Genomic DNA, 16117 nt, shown 5'->3' on the forward strand with positions numbered 1-16117 from the left:
GGTGGCCACTATAGTTGTTTTTGTTTTGCTTTTTCTACTTGCTTTGCTTAGCTTAGCTAAGGAGAATACCTTTGAAGCTTTTTTATAGTTTTTTTGTTTGTTTGTTTGGCAATTTGAGAACATCCCTCTGAGCAGCCATGCCAGAAAGTAATACAAGCACCAATTTTCCACTCTCTTTCCCTGTGGGTGGTAGCATCTGATTTACTAAGATTTCTATCCTGAAGCTCATCATGTCCATTGTGATCTGTTAGCCAGCAGCTGCAAATCTTTCCTGCTAGATAAAAAAAATGTTTTAAAATACATTTGTTTAAATATTTCACTGTTCTAAGGATGAGGGGATATAGATTATTTTTTAACATTTTGTCTGACCACATCAGAACAGATGAAAAATAGCCTCCAGGCACAAGTTAATTCCAGACTTCAAAATTTAAAAGGGTTTTTAAAAAATGCTACTTGTTCTTTCAAAACTAAGGCATTAATATCTTTACAAATAGATCTGTTTGTGTGCACGGTGATCAGAACAAAGCATGGGAGAAGTTTTTCTATGGATGGTCTGTGTGGGCTGCTCCCCCACCCCATCCATCAGTCCTTACAGAAAGGTTTTAGTGGCATCTCAGAAGCTGGAAAAATTTGTGATAGCCTTTTTCTTCCTTTTTTCAGCCCCCTGACCATTCTTTGCACTTTCCTTTCCCCCTGAAAAGAATGAAGGGCTTCCACCTACCACTGAAGTTTGTGCTTGATGATCCATTGCATTTGTTAGGAGCCAAAAAGAGCCACAAGCACTAAAGGCGAACTGTCTTGGTAAAAGGATCTATGGTGATGGTTTCAGGAGCACAGTGTTATGGATGTCACTGTGACCTTCCTGGAATGCATTTAGAAACACTCAAAATAAATGCAGGAATAGAAACTGCTGGTGCTACCGTCATCTTCCCTTCCTCTTTCCAAACGCTGCAGAAACAAATCCCATTAACACATGCAATTAATGAAGAAGAAAAAACCTCAGCCTCCTGTGCTGGGTAGGTCCTACAACAAAGCAAAGCAATACTGAAAGTCAGATACAGATATGGAACTGAGGTTACTTTGGAGTTAATGGGTATGTTGAGTAGGAAAAGTGAAATTCTGGCAGTATCATAATTCTCTCTGGCTCATACATGGGTTAAAGATGATCCAACATTTCTGTTGCTATCTTCAAGTAAGTCTAGACTGAAATAGAAATTCACTGTGGTCCTTGGCTTGATCCTGACTTTCCAACTTGAATTAGGTGGGCTAAAGCAGAGATTTAGTCATCTGGGCACAAATCTGAAAGACCTGAGTAGCAGGTCTGTAAGATTTGTTCCTCTCTCTGGAAGTGGCAAGCACACTATAAGATCAACTTACAGAAGGAAGCCAAAATATGCACACAATAAAATTTAGTCAAAGAGAATTCTGCCCTTTCCTCACCATTTGACAAATCAGATCCCTTGGCTAAATATCATCTGATCTGCAGAGTTAACAAACATGGCTTTGGAAATTGCAAAACTTGTCCAAAGAGATCCTGGGAAGCAGCTGCTTTCATTGTTCTGAGCTCAACACAGATGGGGTATTTGCTGTGTTTCTTGATAGGAACCTAACTGCTTCCTCACCTCCATACAGGACTCAACCAGGAATGCAGTGTATCATTGCAAGCTAGGTCTGCACCACTTACCAGAGAGCAGCTTCCTTTCTGGCTGTTCAGCTCTCCATTTCTTTTTGTTTAAAGCTTCTGTTTAGCAAAGTGATAAGAAATAGAGATATTTACAAATCAGCTACATCTTTGTTCCTCCTCAGCAGTCTCTGTGATCAGCAAAGAATGACCTGTCAGTGATATGCTCCATATTCCAGGTACACAGAGAGGATCTTTGATAATCCTGTCACACATTGGAATTGCTTTCTTCCTGAGAGCTGGGATAGTCTGAGCCTAGATAGCTTTCATAAGTAATGAAATAGCTCTTTATTTAAGCAAACTTTTGTGGCTAGAGATACTGTAGGGTTTTTTTAGTATTTTTAAAATAAAGATAATTAAGGGTCTAAAATACTAGTTACGCAAGAATTGCTGATCTTAGCCATTGGGGAAGGGTGAGCCAAACAAATAGTAAAATCAGCTAGAGGTGTTAAGCCAAATCTGGCTCTTCTAGAGAGCGTCACTTGGATCCCAGCCACCAATCTAGAAATGAAATAAATGAGGAGAAAGTGGCATCTAAGGCAGCTGGTAGGCCCTTTTAAGTGGGTGCTGATTGAATCACTATCCCACCATTCCTTATTCCCTTCTACAAGTAACTCTATGGGGAAACTGTTGCTTCTGATTTCAGGCCTGATTTTTGAAGAATCCAGGGACTTGCCTGAAGCTTTAACAATCCAGACAATTATATACAATGCTATATATAATTAATCAGCAATGAGTATTTTAATACTAAACTGTTTTCTTACTATCCCACTTTTGAAGTTATTGTGGTGCCTTCTGTCATATAGTCCATCTAATACAGCCTGGTCTCTGCACCTTTCATGCCTTCATTTCACCCTCCTCATCACCACCAAGTATTTTCAAATCAAGCATTTGACACACAATAAAACGATCAGCTTCTGTCTGTCATACTGAACTCACAATTGGTTTCATTAGTCTTTGTGTGTTCTAATCCTCTCTTTGTATCTTTAGTTTGTTAGCTACTCTGTCAAATCTTTGAACAATTTCTAAATGGGAAAAGTGGCATATAATTTGGATTAACCAGCAATAGCTGCCTGTGATTGGATCGGTGTGGATTTGGAACTGGTACTTTGTGAGAGGTATTTTAAGTGATAATATACAAGCTAGAAGCCTGTTCTGTCCCACATTATATCAAAGGCAAAGAAACTTTGAGATGAAAATGGTTTTTTTTAAAAAAGTATTCAATACACTTGTAATGTGAGAGGACATCTAGCCCTAGGTTAATGTTACACAGATCAGAGTCCTGCCTAATTAGCTATTTCTCCCAACCAAATCTGCCCTTCTCAGGGAGACAAGAAGTCATTTGTGTGACACTCTCTGTGTACACAGGGAGCACTGACCAATGCACAGTTGGTTTATAGGTATTACATGCATAAACAATGCATTCCAAGATGTGATTATTTACAGCTGCTTTCATGGGGTGGAGGAAACAATTCTAGCTTTGAATTACTTCCTTTACTAAATCTAATCATTTCGTACCTCCCACCCTATTAAGTCAGCTAAATAAATGTGCCAGCCATGGGTTAACTGTACATTTTATTTATTTTTTTAAAAAAGCAAACAGCATTAGCACTGTGTGTAAATATCACTCTTTTTACTCTGTTTGATGTCCGTTGTCTTTAACAAAAAAAAATCCCCTATGTTGTGCTGAGATCAAGGGGAATATTTTGCCCTTTTCAAGTCTAGTCCAAGGATAACTTTTTTCTTTTTCTGCTGGTGCAAAAAACACTGCATTCCTGAACTAGAAGGATTCTGTTATAACCTTGAAGTTTGCCTGCTTATAATTAGAGAAAGATGCCTGGAAAACAGTTGCTTGTTAGAAATGCACCCCAATACATGGCAGCCAGAACATTTGGTATTTCATTTAGGTAAAACAGTTTGTTAAACTGGTTCAAGCACACAATTAACTCTGATAGTTTCTCTCACTTACGTGGCTGACTGCGCATATCCAAGAATGTGAAGTGGTCATCTTGAGCAGGGCTAGTAACCTCCCTGCATGGAACATTGCTTCCATTTTTAACCATGCTGTGAATTGCTTAGAGAAGCCCTGATATTGGAAAGAACATTTCCAGGAACATTTTTCAAATTAATTTTGCAAGCACTTATCAGACTAAAGCAGTTCAAAAAATAAGGAAGTCCCCTGTTTAGGTGGTGAAGGCAGTCCTTTTTTCTCTGGAAATGCAGGCTTGTTCTATAGCAAATGTTTATCCGCTGAAGATCAATGCTGTAACACAAGCTTGAATTATACAGCAGTTTTCTAAAGTGAGGGGAGTTCCCTCTGCTATAACGTATTGTCTCTGCCACAGAGCAGGCTGCAGTCATTGGGTATATATAAAGAGCATTCAATCTCTTCTTTCATCAAAGATTGCTGCGTTTGTGGTATATAATAACTAGATTCTGAAGCAGTCAGACTGAAATTGCTAAAAGGAAATACCTCACTCTTTCTGATGAGGGAAGTCATGTGAAACAATAAGAATGATCCATCATCCAGGGGGGATATTCTCAATACATTTGATGTGGAACTCTCTCATGAATGTATCTTTTATCTTCCATGACGCAAAGCAAATTTGATTTTTCTCCACCCCATCTCCCCAGTTATATCCATCTTGGGGATTGCTTGCTACCCATCTGCCTGTGACAGCTCTTCTGCTTCATAGGACATGATAGGGCGATCTGAAAAGACTGAACTGATGGATTCAGAGTCCAACTTAAGCTGCAGCAGCTTGGGGCTTTTAGCATCAGGAAAGTCCTCACCAACAGCCAGCCTGACCTTGCCATTCCGAGCCTCCTTGATGGGTTCTAGGAAAACAACATGCTTGTTTGTGCTGATCTTGCGGTTTGGCCCATCTGTGGCTGGTGGGGTTGTACTTAAAATGGATGATTGGGCACTGCAGTCTTGAGGAGGACTTGAAGGCTTCTTGAAGTACTTGGAGCAGCGACATGGTGTCAGATACAAGTACATGAGGACTAGTAACAAACTGACAACACAACCTAGAAGGGTTGTGATTCCAGTATTGAAAGAGTCAACCAATTTGGGGTACTGGACTGTGATGTTGACTTCATGAGTTGCATTAATCTTTTGGCGCTCGCTGACAGCTATGCACACATAAACACCAGAATGGAAAAGCTCAGTATTCGTAATCTTTAAGCTTCCATTTTTAAAAACTGTGTGTGTCTTGTCACTGTGCTCAGGGTACATGAATAATTCATGCTTGGGAGAGATCCACCTGTAGATGGTGGTATTGTCATCATGAAGGCTTGTGTTGCAATGAATTACGAAGGATTGTCCCACTTTGCATGGAATCTTTGGAATGCTCAATTCTTTTAGACTCGTGGAGCAGTTTTCAAAATATTTATACTTGAAGGTATTGACAACAGATCGTGGCACGTCACTATAGGCTTTGCAGGTATGCTGTTCTGTGAAATCCTGCACAGAACTGAAGCCACGATTTTTCCATTCTTGAAGCATCTGATGGAGAGAACACTCACATTTCACAGGATTGTTGTGAAGATATAGACCATTTTTTATGTAGACTGGCAAGGCTGCTATTTCTTCCACTGGGATACTGCTTAGATTGTTGGTAGAAAGATCAAGGGTCCTCAAGTGAGTGTGTTTGAATCCTTGAATGGCTTTGAATGGGAACTGAGTTATGTAATTCCAACTTAGATAGACCTTTTGCAAGCTGACGAGCTTGACAAAAGCATTTCCATCCACTTCTACAATTTTGTTATGGTATAGCAAGAGCTCCTCCAAATTCACAAGGTTTTCAAAATAGTGCTTCTTGACAGCATGCAGATTGTTGGAAGACATGTCCAGGTGCACAAGGTAAATAGCATTGTGGAACGCTTGCCGTGAGAGGTCACTGATCTGATTGTGGCTGATCCTGAGGGTATGAAGGCGTGGTAAGGTGGCCAGCCAGTGGTCATTAAGGTGAGTGATGGCATTGTGGCTGAGATCCAAGGTGGTGGCTGTCGGAGGCAGTGTGACAGGGACATGGTGAAGCTCCTGTCTGGCACAACTCAAGAGATCAGCAGTACAAATACAAACCTTAGGGCAGCTCATGAAGGCAGATGAATTGAAAGTGCTGACCTCAGCAAACAGTTCTAAGAATACCAGCAGATTCCCAAGAAATTTCCAGACAACTGTAGCCAATGGCAGCATATTCATCATATACCAAAGAGTTCTCCCACCTTTGTTAACAGCGGCATGAAACCACGCTGTCAAGATAATTTTTACACCAAACACAACTCTGCCATGGAGCACGGTACTGTGAATAAATCACTAAAATTGATCTTCTTGCACCAAAATTAATAAAAAGGACGTCTCAAATGGATGCAAAGTTCAGTCACTTGGGAGAGAAAGTTTAGTGGCAAATCCCATAAAAAAAGCTTTATGTTCTAAATTACTTCAGGTGGGTCCACTTAGACACACTGTATCTAAAATTATTTAGAGCAGCACCTGTTCACAACTTCTGCTGGTTTGCTCAACTCCTAAAAGCAGCACACAGAGCTTCAGATGCATGTTGCCATTCAGTTTCTATGCAACACACCTAGGTGCCTGTTTATTTTCTGCAGCAAAAATTGAAATCTCCTGCGTTATCATCTGGTGTTCTTTTTTGCTAACCCGAGCATCCTTGGAGCCCAAAGTTTCCATTAGTGGATCCTCATCTTGTGCGTAGGAGTCTCTTGCACAGATCCATCACAAAGGAGGCTCAGGTAGGAGTGCGTCTTTGTATTCCAAAATGGAAATGTTGGCAAAAAGTAAGGAATGTCCAAAAGCGAGCTCTTACCCTTGTATGTTCTTTTCTGGATGGTTTTGAGCAGCTGTATTTCTTCCTGCCGCTTGTTTCATCTTTCGTCCGAGCTCGGTGTATGCAAATATTTCCCCCTCTTCTGCTCCTATTTACAAGCTGCCTCTGAATACGGAGGGCTGAGCCTTCTGAGTCAGGAGAAATTCTATTGGTCTGTGTAACAGGGAGTGGTGATGGAAGGAGTGAAGAGAAGACAATCAGTAGTGAGGAGATTTTTTTTGAATGGCATGTAGTTTCTTCATTATGCCATGTGGGGGCAGAAAAATCCTGCACAGAGATCCTGGAACTGGGCATGTACAAGAACTGCAGCAACTTGTGCCAGGAGTACATTTCCAAGGGGAAGCCAAGGAATGATATAAGGGGCTTGGTGGAAGACAGGAGGGCCTGGCGTGACTTTGTCCACGGGGTCGCAAAGAGTCGGACCCGACTGTGTGACTGAACAACAAAAAAAAGAAGGATAAGTATGATCTTGATAAGCAGCCAAACGCTTATTGGTTTTTTCAGGTGTTTCTGTGTGGGGCTGTAAGATTTCTTAATTTTAGCAGTTCTTGGATCTTGGCTGCAATTGGGAGAAAGTATTTGAACTCATAGCAGTGCTTGGAGGACATAACCAAAACCAGCCTTATTGTTCTGGCCATTTTGGAGATTATTAGTTTTGTTTAGAACTTCTTCATGCAGAGAGATATAGTAACAGTTGCTCTGTGACCTTTACAGAAATTTGCAATGTTATTGTGATAAGATATGTTATGGTTCAGTCGGGGGGATTGTAGTGTTCAGTTTTAGTGAACAGCAACATTTGGTATGGGCATCTTAATTCTCCAAGATAAGTACCTGGACCACAGCACAATATGTGAACACACACATCTGTGTGCTTGAACAGAGTAGAATAGAATGTAGGAGAGGACACTGAGGCACAGAGTTACTGAAATGACTATAGAAAGAGGCCCACAAAGGCAGTGTGAGTAACTCAGATGCCACATATGTCCTAACTTTACACTCCATAATGCCTCTCTCCTACAAAGCCCAAAGCACACTGGAGCTTCTTTGATATCCAGCACTCCAGGGTCTGCTTTCAGTTTGTGTGTACTTAAGCCTTTCATTCTTTTGAAGTTAATGAATGGTTCCCTTGGCACTCTTTTTAACCTTTCCCCAGTGGGGCTGAACACCAGGAAGTGGTGTGCTCTGGAAAGGCTTAAGGTTGGAGGCAGTAACACCATTTCTGTTGCTATGCTTAATTTCCAGTTCTTGTCACAAGCCCAAGTCCTTTATCTTCTACACTGCTGCCTTGAATTTAGCAAATTAGTGCAGGGATAAAAAATGTAGATAGTTACATTGGTTCATAGCAAAATCCAGAACAAAAGCCATGTAATGTATTTTAGTAAGACTAAACTAAATAACACAATACAGTGTTCTCTTGAACTCTTCATCCTGCTGGATATTAAAAGGAGTAGGGTGAGTGAGGAAAGATCATTCTGGCTATTCTCTTAAATCTTCTGTATAGAATGTTTTGCTGACATTAGTAGATGTAGGGTGCGGCTGGTATCAGATTGCCCCCTTGGCATACTGGGAAGAAGAAGCAACAAATGGAAGCCATTCAGTTGAAAGCATAACAACCAACAGTTGATCAGATATCTCTTTCATGCCAAAAAGAACACACAAGTCCTGTCAAAGGCAAAGATAAATTATCTTTCCATGAACAATACTGGAGATTAATTTTATTTGTTGCATTAAGAGTCATTGTAAACTAAATTATAGTAATATTAGGAATAAAGCCCGTTATGGAGGAAAATACAACAGACTTTTGAAAGAGGCTCTGGGTAAGTGCCCCCCTTGCTGTCTACCCATTCATATGAAGGCATTCACTCCCCCCCCACCCTTGATGTCTTCCCCCTCGCCTCCCAACCACCTGTTCCTCTCAACTACCCCCGCACAGTTGGCACTCCTCTACTCCCCCCACCCATGGCATTCACACATTCACTCACTCCACCCTTGCTGTCTTCCCAATCCACAAACCCTTGACCTTCACTCACCTCCTCACCCTTGCTGTCTTCCCAACCCTTGGCCTTTACTTAGCCCCCCCCCCCACAACCTTGCTGTCTTCCCACCCATCTCACAGCTGAAACAGGTGCTGCCCCTCCTGCATATGTGTGTGTGTGTGGTGGCTTAAAGCCCTGAAAGTGGCCCAGAATGGAGATAAGGAAGAACAATTATGTGGGGGGGCATGGGGAGCATGACGACAGTCACACAGATGCTGAAGCTCAGCATTGCTTTTGCTTGCAGTGCATTGTTGCTGCCTTTTCCTGTCATATTTAGCCTTGTGGCGTTTAACATCAGTGTAAGCTTGTGGTGTGATCTGTTTTCGTTTTTTTTTTAACCTGACCTGGTTGTGTTATGGTATACCATAGAGCAGCGGTCCCCAACCACAGGGCCCTGGACCAGTACCGGTCCATGGCCCATCAGCAACTTGGCCTCCAGCACCTCCCCCATGCCGCCTCCTCCCCCTCCTGCGTCACCTCCTCCTCCCTCTGTGTTTATTAGGTGAAGCCGGGAAAGCTCACCTCCCTCCCCCACGGCAGCAGCTGATCCATGGGGGAAACCGGCAGCACCGGCAAGTGACCGCTGAACAAGCCGCGCTGCCTTTGCGCCGCTTGTTTAGCAGATCGCTCGCCGCTGCTGCCGTGGGGGGAGGGGGGAGGTGAGCTTTTAAAGAGCTGGGAAGACACTTCCCCTGGCTTAACATAATAAACACGGAGGGAGGAGAAAGCCACGCAGGAGGAGGAGGAGGAGAAGGCGGGGTGGCGATGCTGCACGGGAGGGGAGGCCAAATTCAGTCCCCCCACCCTGCTGGTCCCTGCTGCCAAAAAGATTGGGGATCACTTCCATAGAGTATGCACCTCAAGGCGCTGTTTACTGTAGGGAAATTGATCTGACATCAGCTTTCTATCTCCTCCCCCTCCCTGTAGCCTCTACCCTGGAAAAGTACAGTGTTTCTCCGCAATGGGTTCCAAAGCAGGAGGGAAGTGACCTCAGCAGGATATAATGATAAGAGTCCACCCTGTAAAACAGCCATTTTCTTCAGGGGAATTGATCTCTGTCATCTGGAGAGCAGTTGTAATTCTGAATGATCTCCAGTACTCACTTGGAGATTGTCAACAGTGGTTCCCCAGGAGGAAATGGCTGGTTTGGAGGGTGGAGTCTATGGCATTGTGCCTGTCTGAGGTCCCACTCCTCCTCAAACCCCAACTCTCTCCAGGCTCTGCCCGTCAAATCTCCAGGAATTTCCCAATCTAAAGTTGACAACCCTATATCCTTCTTAGCCAACCATCATCCTACCTTTATCTGCCCCTCTGACTTAAGCTTTCCATCTCCTTCCAACCCTCCCTGCAGCCTCTACCTAGGAAAGGGACAGTCTTTCTCCACAGTGAGGACCAGAGCAGCTTACATCATTCTCCTCTCCCCCTTTTGATCTGCGCAACAACCCTGTGAGGTAGGTTAGGCTGCAAGTCTGTGACTGGTCCAGAATCGCCCAGCCAGCTTCCACAGCAAGAACCTCCAGGTGGAGCCTGAAGATCTTCTCGTATTACAACTGGACTCCGGACAACAGATCTCTCCCTGCCTAGAGAAGATAACTGCTTTGTAGGGTAGACTCTATGGCATTATATTCAGCTGACGCCTCTCCCTTTACTGACAGAACCACACTTGGTTGCCTTAGCAACAGCCACTGCCTAGCAGTTTCCCCACTGTCCCAATCCTCATCTGTCCTGGGGTGAGGCTGAGGGGTGGAGAGAGGAGCGGCAGGAAAGAGGTGGCCACCATTACCTCTGAGGAACTGCTCCCAGCGGGGCCAGGCCTTGCTGCCTAGTCGCATTATCATCTTTGTTCCCTGTCTCTTTGCTGTCTCCTTGCTGCTGCTGCCTGCTTTGTCTCCCAAATGCCACAGTGAGTGGGTAGGCAACAGTGGGCGGAAGAGAGGAGTGGACTCAACCAATGGAAAGCAACGGAACTTATGTGACCTTTACACTCACATGATAATTATGAATTATAGTAGTATATTTTGAAACTTCGCCAGTTGTTGTTTCTCTTGTTGGAGTATTTATTTATTCCTTTATTCTTTAAATCCCAGTGTTCCTACAAGAGACAAAAAAGTAAGTTGTCACATTGCTACATAGCAAAATCCAAAAACAAAAGCCTTGTAATCCTTTTGATCAAGGCCATCAAAAATAACACAGTCCAGTGTTCAAGCTTTCAGTTCTGCAGAATTTTTCAGGCCATGATCTTAAGGTCTGTTTGTCAGCATCCTGTGCAGAATGCTCCCCTGATTTTATGTGGTATGGCGTGTGAAAGATACAAGGTTGTACCCTTTTGCAGGCTGTGCCGGTTGAAGTCAGCAAAGCACTACATAGAATACTGATTAAGAATCTATGACTTGAAATATTTTTTCTCTCTCTTGTTTTTTAAGCATCTAATTCTGATGAAGAGTTCTGGAGAATTTGCACACTTCATTAAATTATTCTGTTTAGTTTTTTGTGACTTTTGTTTATTGGTAGTGCAAGGACTAGAAGATTTAACCTCATCTCATTATCCTAGCAGTATGCCTGTACTCTGGGCAAGAGGCTAATGTTAGGACAGAATATGGAGAAATAGAATGGTTTCCAATTGGCAAACGTGTCAGACAAGGATGTATTTTATCTCCCTGTCTATTTAGTCTATATATAGAACAGAAGGAAAGATGAATTATATGTAGATGAAGGTGAGGTGAAAATTTGTGGAAATAACATTGAGATATGCACATAACACCACATTACTGGCAGAAAATAGTGAGGACTTGAAATGAAGGTTAAAGCAGAAAGTGCCAAAGCAGGATTACAGTTGAACATCAAGAAGACAAAAGTAATTACTGGAGAATTAAACAACATTAAGTGATGAGAAGAAACTGAAATTGTTCAAAATTTTCTGTTCTTCCATCATCAGCCAAAAAAAAGAGTGCATAGTATTCCCTATTGCTATGTATAGATGTGAAAGTTGGACAGTGAAGAAAGCTGACAGGAAGAGAGTTAATCCATTTGAAATGTGATGTTGGAGAACAGTTTTATGGATACCATGGGCTGCCAAAAAGATAAATAAGTAGGTTCTAGATCAAATCAAACCTGAACTATTCCTAGAAGCTGAAATGAAGATATTGTACTTTGGTCACATTTTGAGAAGACAAAACTAAATGGAAAAGTCAATATGCTAGGAAAAGTTGACATTTTGCAAGACCTGAGCAAGGCCGCTAACAGTAGGATATTTTAGAGGACATTAATGCATAGTGCCACCATAAGTAGGAAGCAATTTGACAGCACTTAACACACACACACACATTCATACACACTTCTGCAATAAGATAATGCAATGCAAACTGCATCTTTACCATTAATAGACAGAAATGTGTAACAGGAGGTGCTCAGTCTTGAATTAAATTACTAGTACCTCTACCTTGGAGTGTAGTTATTTGCCCTATCATACTGAGATTAACAGAAGTGTATTGTGGCAGGCCAATAGCTACAGGGGGCGTGGGGGGCATGGCCACCCTATTGAAACCCCCCTTCCCTCTGTAGGGCCCCTCTATTGGGAGGGAGAGCGAGTGAGAGATATATAGCGCGGGCAGATTCCTGCCCCCGCCTGCTGCTGTTCCCTGTCAAGACTGAAGCCACCTCTATCAGTGGCTCAATGAAAAGTAACACACCTCCAGGTAGACCCGGGAACCTTGCTTGCTCACATGTGTTGGTTTCCTGCACTGGGGGAGGGGGGTGGAGATTAGTTTCCCAGACAGCCCTGCTGTGATCCAGCTTTGTTGAAACACTCCGGCGTGAAGGTCTCCAGAGCACCAAGTGCCCCACGATGTTGCCGGGAAGGGACCAGTCTGGATCACGCTTCTGGCACAGCTTCCTCGGGGGGAAGGAGAGGGCCAAACCTGAACAAGACCTGGGTGGGGCGAGGGGGGGGAATTCCCTGGCTGGAGCTGCCGGCGATTCCCCTTTTGAAACTGCTTAATTCCCGGGCATTTTCCTGCCCATCTGCAAAGAGAATTCTTCCAAGCACTGGAAGTGGCAGGCACTGGCAGGCGTTCCTGGGTTAGCCTGGGTTAGCCTGCAGTGGCTCAGGGGGCTGAGACCAGGCATGGGTTGCAGAAGTCCCTTCCCAGAGGCGGCTGTTGCCCAGACCCCCGTCCTTCGAGCTCAAGCTTAAAGGTGTCTTTTGGGGGCTCTCCTCTAGGCTTCCCAAATCCCCCGATTTGGAGCCTCCTTCCCCCGCTCGCAAAAAATCCGAAAAGCGGGAGGGGGAATGGCGGCCCTTCCCACTCAGCCCCGATCCCAGCATCTTCTCCTCGCTCCTTCCCTTCCCACCGATCCTCGATGCTTCTCCTCGTCCCTTCCCTTCCCATCCCCGATCACAGCAGCCGTTCTTCCATTTTCCCAGGCTGCTTCCTGCCCCCAGTCAGATGGCTGGCAGGGGGGGGGCTGCAAAGGACCATGTGCCTTTGCAGCTCCGGAGGCTTGATTGAAAGGCTTCAATTTGGGATGGTGTGTCTGTATTGCTGTGAAGAAGCTGGCAGCAACTCGTGAGTAGAGAGGCCAATCCCCTGCATCAGATTTGCCAGAAACGGGGGGGGGGGGGAGGAGAGGGAAACGTCTTCATTATTCCCTATGTGAAGATCGATTCTCATAGGGTATAATGGGGAATTGATCTGGAGGTTTCGGGGGCTCTGGGGGAGCGGGCTTTAGAGATAGAGGCACCAAATTTTCAATATAGTATCTAGTGCCTCTCCCCAAAGTACCCCCCCCCAAGTTTCAAAATGATTGGACCAGGGGGTCCAATTCTATGAGCCCCAAAAGAAGGTGCCCCTATCCATTATTTCCTATGGAAGGAAGACATTTAAAAAGGTGTGCTGTCCCTTTAAATGTGATGGCCAGAACTCTCTTGGAGTTCAATTATGCTTGTCACACCCTTGTTCCTGGCTCCACCCCCAATGTCTCCTGGCTCCACCCCCAAAGTCCCCAGATATTTCTTGAATTGGACTTGGCAACCCTACCCTCCTCCTGGGTCGGCCCGGCCTAGCTTTGTTGCAAAGGGTCTGCTGCTTGTCTTTGCGGAGGCTGCGCCTGCTTGAGAGCTGGGGCCAGGTGAATTGGCAGCTGGAGGGAAGAAGCAGCCAAGCCCCATGGGCCCCCCACCAAATTTTTTTATCTCTGGGGCCCCTCCACCAAATTTTTTCTGGCTATGGGCCTGTATTGTGACCATCTCTAGTCCTTCTGAGGAACAGGTAATGCTGTTTCACTTTTTTTTTTTCTACATAAAGAACCTGATTAGCTATTGCTCTGAGCAAGAGGTCTAGGGAAACAAAGCCAGTGTTCATGATCACATGGCATTCCCTCTTGAATTTTGTTCCTTACTTTCTTTGAGCTTCTTTGCATGTATGCATTGATGAAATGGTTACCAGTTTATTGGGTGGATTAATTGCCTCTCTTTGTTTTCATCTATCTGTCTGACTATCTATGATATTTGTCTAAGGGTTTATACTTTTGGTGCCATCAGGCTTTTCCTGAGCAGGAACACACAGAAATGCAATCTGGCTGGTTTGGTGTCAGGGTGTGTGGCCTAATATGTAAATGATTTCCTGCTGATTTGTTGTCAGGGGTGTGGTCTAATAGGTAAATGAGTTCCGGTTGGACTTTTTCTACAAAAAAAGCCCTGGGTACCATTATGGTGTGTTTTTCTTCTCACCTCAAGTTGTCCTATGCTTGGTCCACTAGCATCATTTCAGCTTGTCTTCTATGGCAATGGAGAATGTGTTGACAAAGTCAGTAGCTGGTTGAAGCTGTGGGACCAAAGTAAAATCCAAATGCAACAGGTGATCTCTGAAAGATCAAATGGTAAAAATAAATGACAGAGAAATGGGCGCTGCCTGGTCTTTCTTTTATTTGTTCCTGTGGAAAGCTTTTTTTTGCTCAGTGGGGCTAAGCAGGTGTGGAATTTAACAGGGCATGTTAGCAGAGTAATTACTGGGGCAGAAAGAGCAGTGGCTAGAGTGCAATTTCCAGGGAAATCCAGGCTGCCTTATGTGAGAGAAGCGAAAGTCAAAGCCAGGTAATTGGTTTCCATTAGGGCAGCAAATGACTAATTTGTCTGCCGCAGGATGTGATGGGCTGTTAACCTTCTGTGGTCCAGTAGCCTAGAGCACTGTTTCCCATTTGCAGGGTGGGGACCCAGTACCGGGCCACGGAAGCCTCACTACCGGGTCACAATAAAAGCCAAAGCTAGCCCCACCCTCAGCAAAGCATGACCTCTGCTCTGTTTCCTTCCTTCCACTGTCTCTCTGTTGTGCAGAGAAAAGCTAGCCTTGAAAAGCTAGCCAGAGAAAAGCTTAGCCTTGCGAAGCCTGAGCTCCATTTGGCTTCCTTCCCCCATCTCTATGTTGTGCAGAGAAAAGCTAGCCTTGAAGACTGACACAGGCTGCAAAGCCTGAGCTCTGTTTGGCTTCCTTCCTTCCCCTGTCTCTGTGTTGTGCAGAGAGGAGCTGGGCTGCCTCTCCTTCCTTCTCCCCCTCTCCCAGTGTTTGAGAGAAAAGCTGGCATCCACTGCACTTTAGATCCATGAAGTGTTCTTCAAGGTATGAGCTTTCATGTGCCTTGCAGTATGTTCTTTTGGGGAGATTTCCCCGGGAGGCCTGGGTGGCAAAGAAGGGGTGTGTGTTTTTTTCAGCCAGGAGGGGCGGGAAGTGGGCATTCCAGTAGCTATTTTTTTTACCAAATGACCCCTGGGCAGCATTGTTGCTGGCTGGGGTAATCTGATGGTGAGTAAGGCTTTTTTCCCCCTTTGTCCCCCCTTCTTTCTTTTTCCCTCTGCAAGGGATGCTCTGTCTGTATTCTTGGTGCTGGAGATGGGGGGAAGCAACTGTGGGAGGGCTTCTAGTGCCCTGGCCGCACTGGTGGACATTTTGGTGCTTTTTGGGCATTGTATGAGAGAATTTTGGACTGGATAGTTCACTGGTCTGATCCAACATGGCTTCTCTTATGTTCTTTCTTTCCATGTCTTTCCTTTCCTTTCCTTTCCTTTCCTTTCCTTTCCTTTCCTTTCCTTTCCTTTCCTTTCCTTTCCTTTCCTTTCCTTTCCTTTCCTTTCCTTTCCTTTTACTGGATGAAACTTTTCTTTTCATCATACTGTTGTTGCAGACATAGGAGCTCTGTCAATTAAAAACTGGCACCCCCAGTTGTAGCCAGCTGGCCTTTCTATGAGATTTCTGTGTGAATTTGTGAGAGAAGTGTGGGGCAGAAAGAGATTATTGGAAATTACTTGTGTATATCTCAACAGCACTGGAAGTGATGGTGCTATGAAGTTGGCACCATTTTACTGGTCCTGCTTTTAACAGCTGTCTGACACCAAAATTAAACTCCTCCTGTAGATATTAAAAAGAATGAAAGAAGTTCACTGGCTAAATATCTGCACAACAGGTTGCTTTTAAAGGCATGGAAAACACAGTAAAAAAGCTGCAAGCCCCTCATAAATATCCTTTTTGGGATAACTGTAGAAAAGCTTGTATGAACTT

The 16117-nt window shown here is 44.2% G+C and overlaps 2 protein-coding genes and 1 long non-coding RNA gene across 3 annotated transcripts in view; 1 reads left to right on the top strand and 2 right to left on the bottom strand.

The window, feature by feature from the left end:
* The window catches only part of RNF123 (ring finger protein 123), a 154554-nt gene that overhangs the window by 103433 nt on the left and 35004 nt on the right, over positions 1-16117 (top strand). The gene's annotated exons all lie outside the window — the stretch shown is intronic.
* Positions 64-6640, bottom strand: LOC132572726 (uncharacterized). Its single transcript, XR_009555456.1, has 3 exons — positions 6511-6640; positions 722-862; positions 64-274 (listed from the first exon to the last, which is right to left on the bottom strand). It is a non-coding gene; the product is annotated as an uncharacterized LOC132572726 (long non-coding RNA).
* Positions 4284-6111, bottom strand: AMIGO3 (adhesion molecule with Ig like domain 3). The gene has a single exon (XM_060240085.1). It carries the CDS (start codon positions 5889-5891, stop codon positions 4341-4343), a length of 1551 nt encoding a protein of 516 aa, XP_060096068.1. The 5' UTR covers positions 5892-6111; the 3' UTR covers positions 4284-4340.

This window comes from Heteronotia binoei, chromosome 5, assembly GCF_032191835.1.
Source record: "Heteronotia binoei isolate CCM8104 ecotype False Entrance Well chromosome 5, APGP_CSIRO_Hbin_v1, whole genome shotgun sequence".
NCBI classification, from domain to species: domain Eukaryota; kingdom Metazoa; phylum Chordata; class Lepidosauria; order Squamata; family Gekkonidae; genus Heteronotia; species Heteronotia binoei.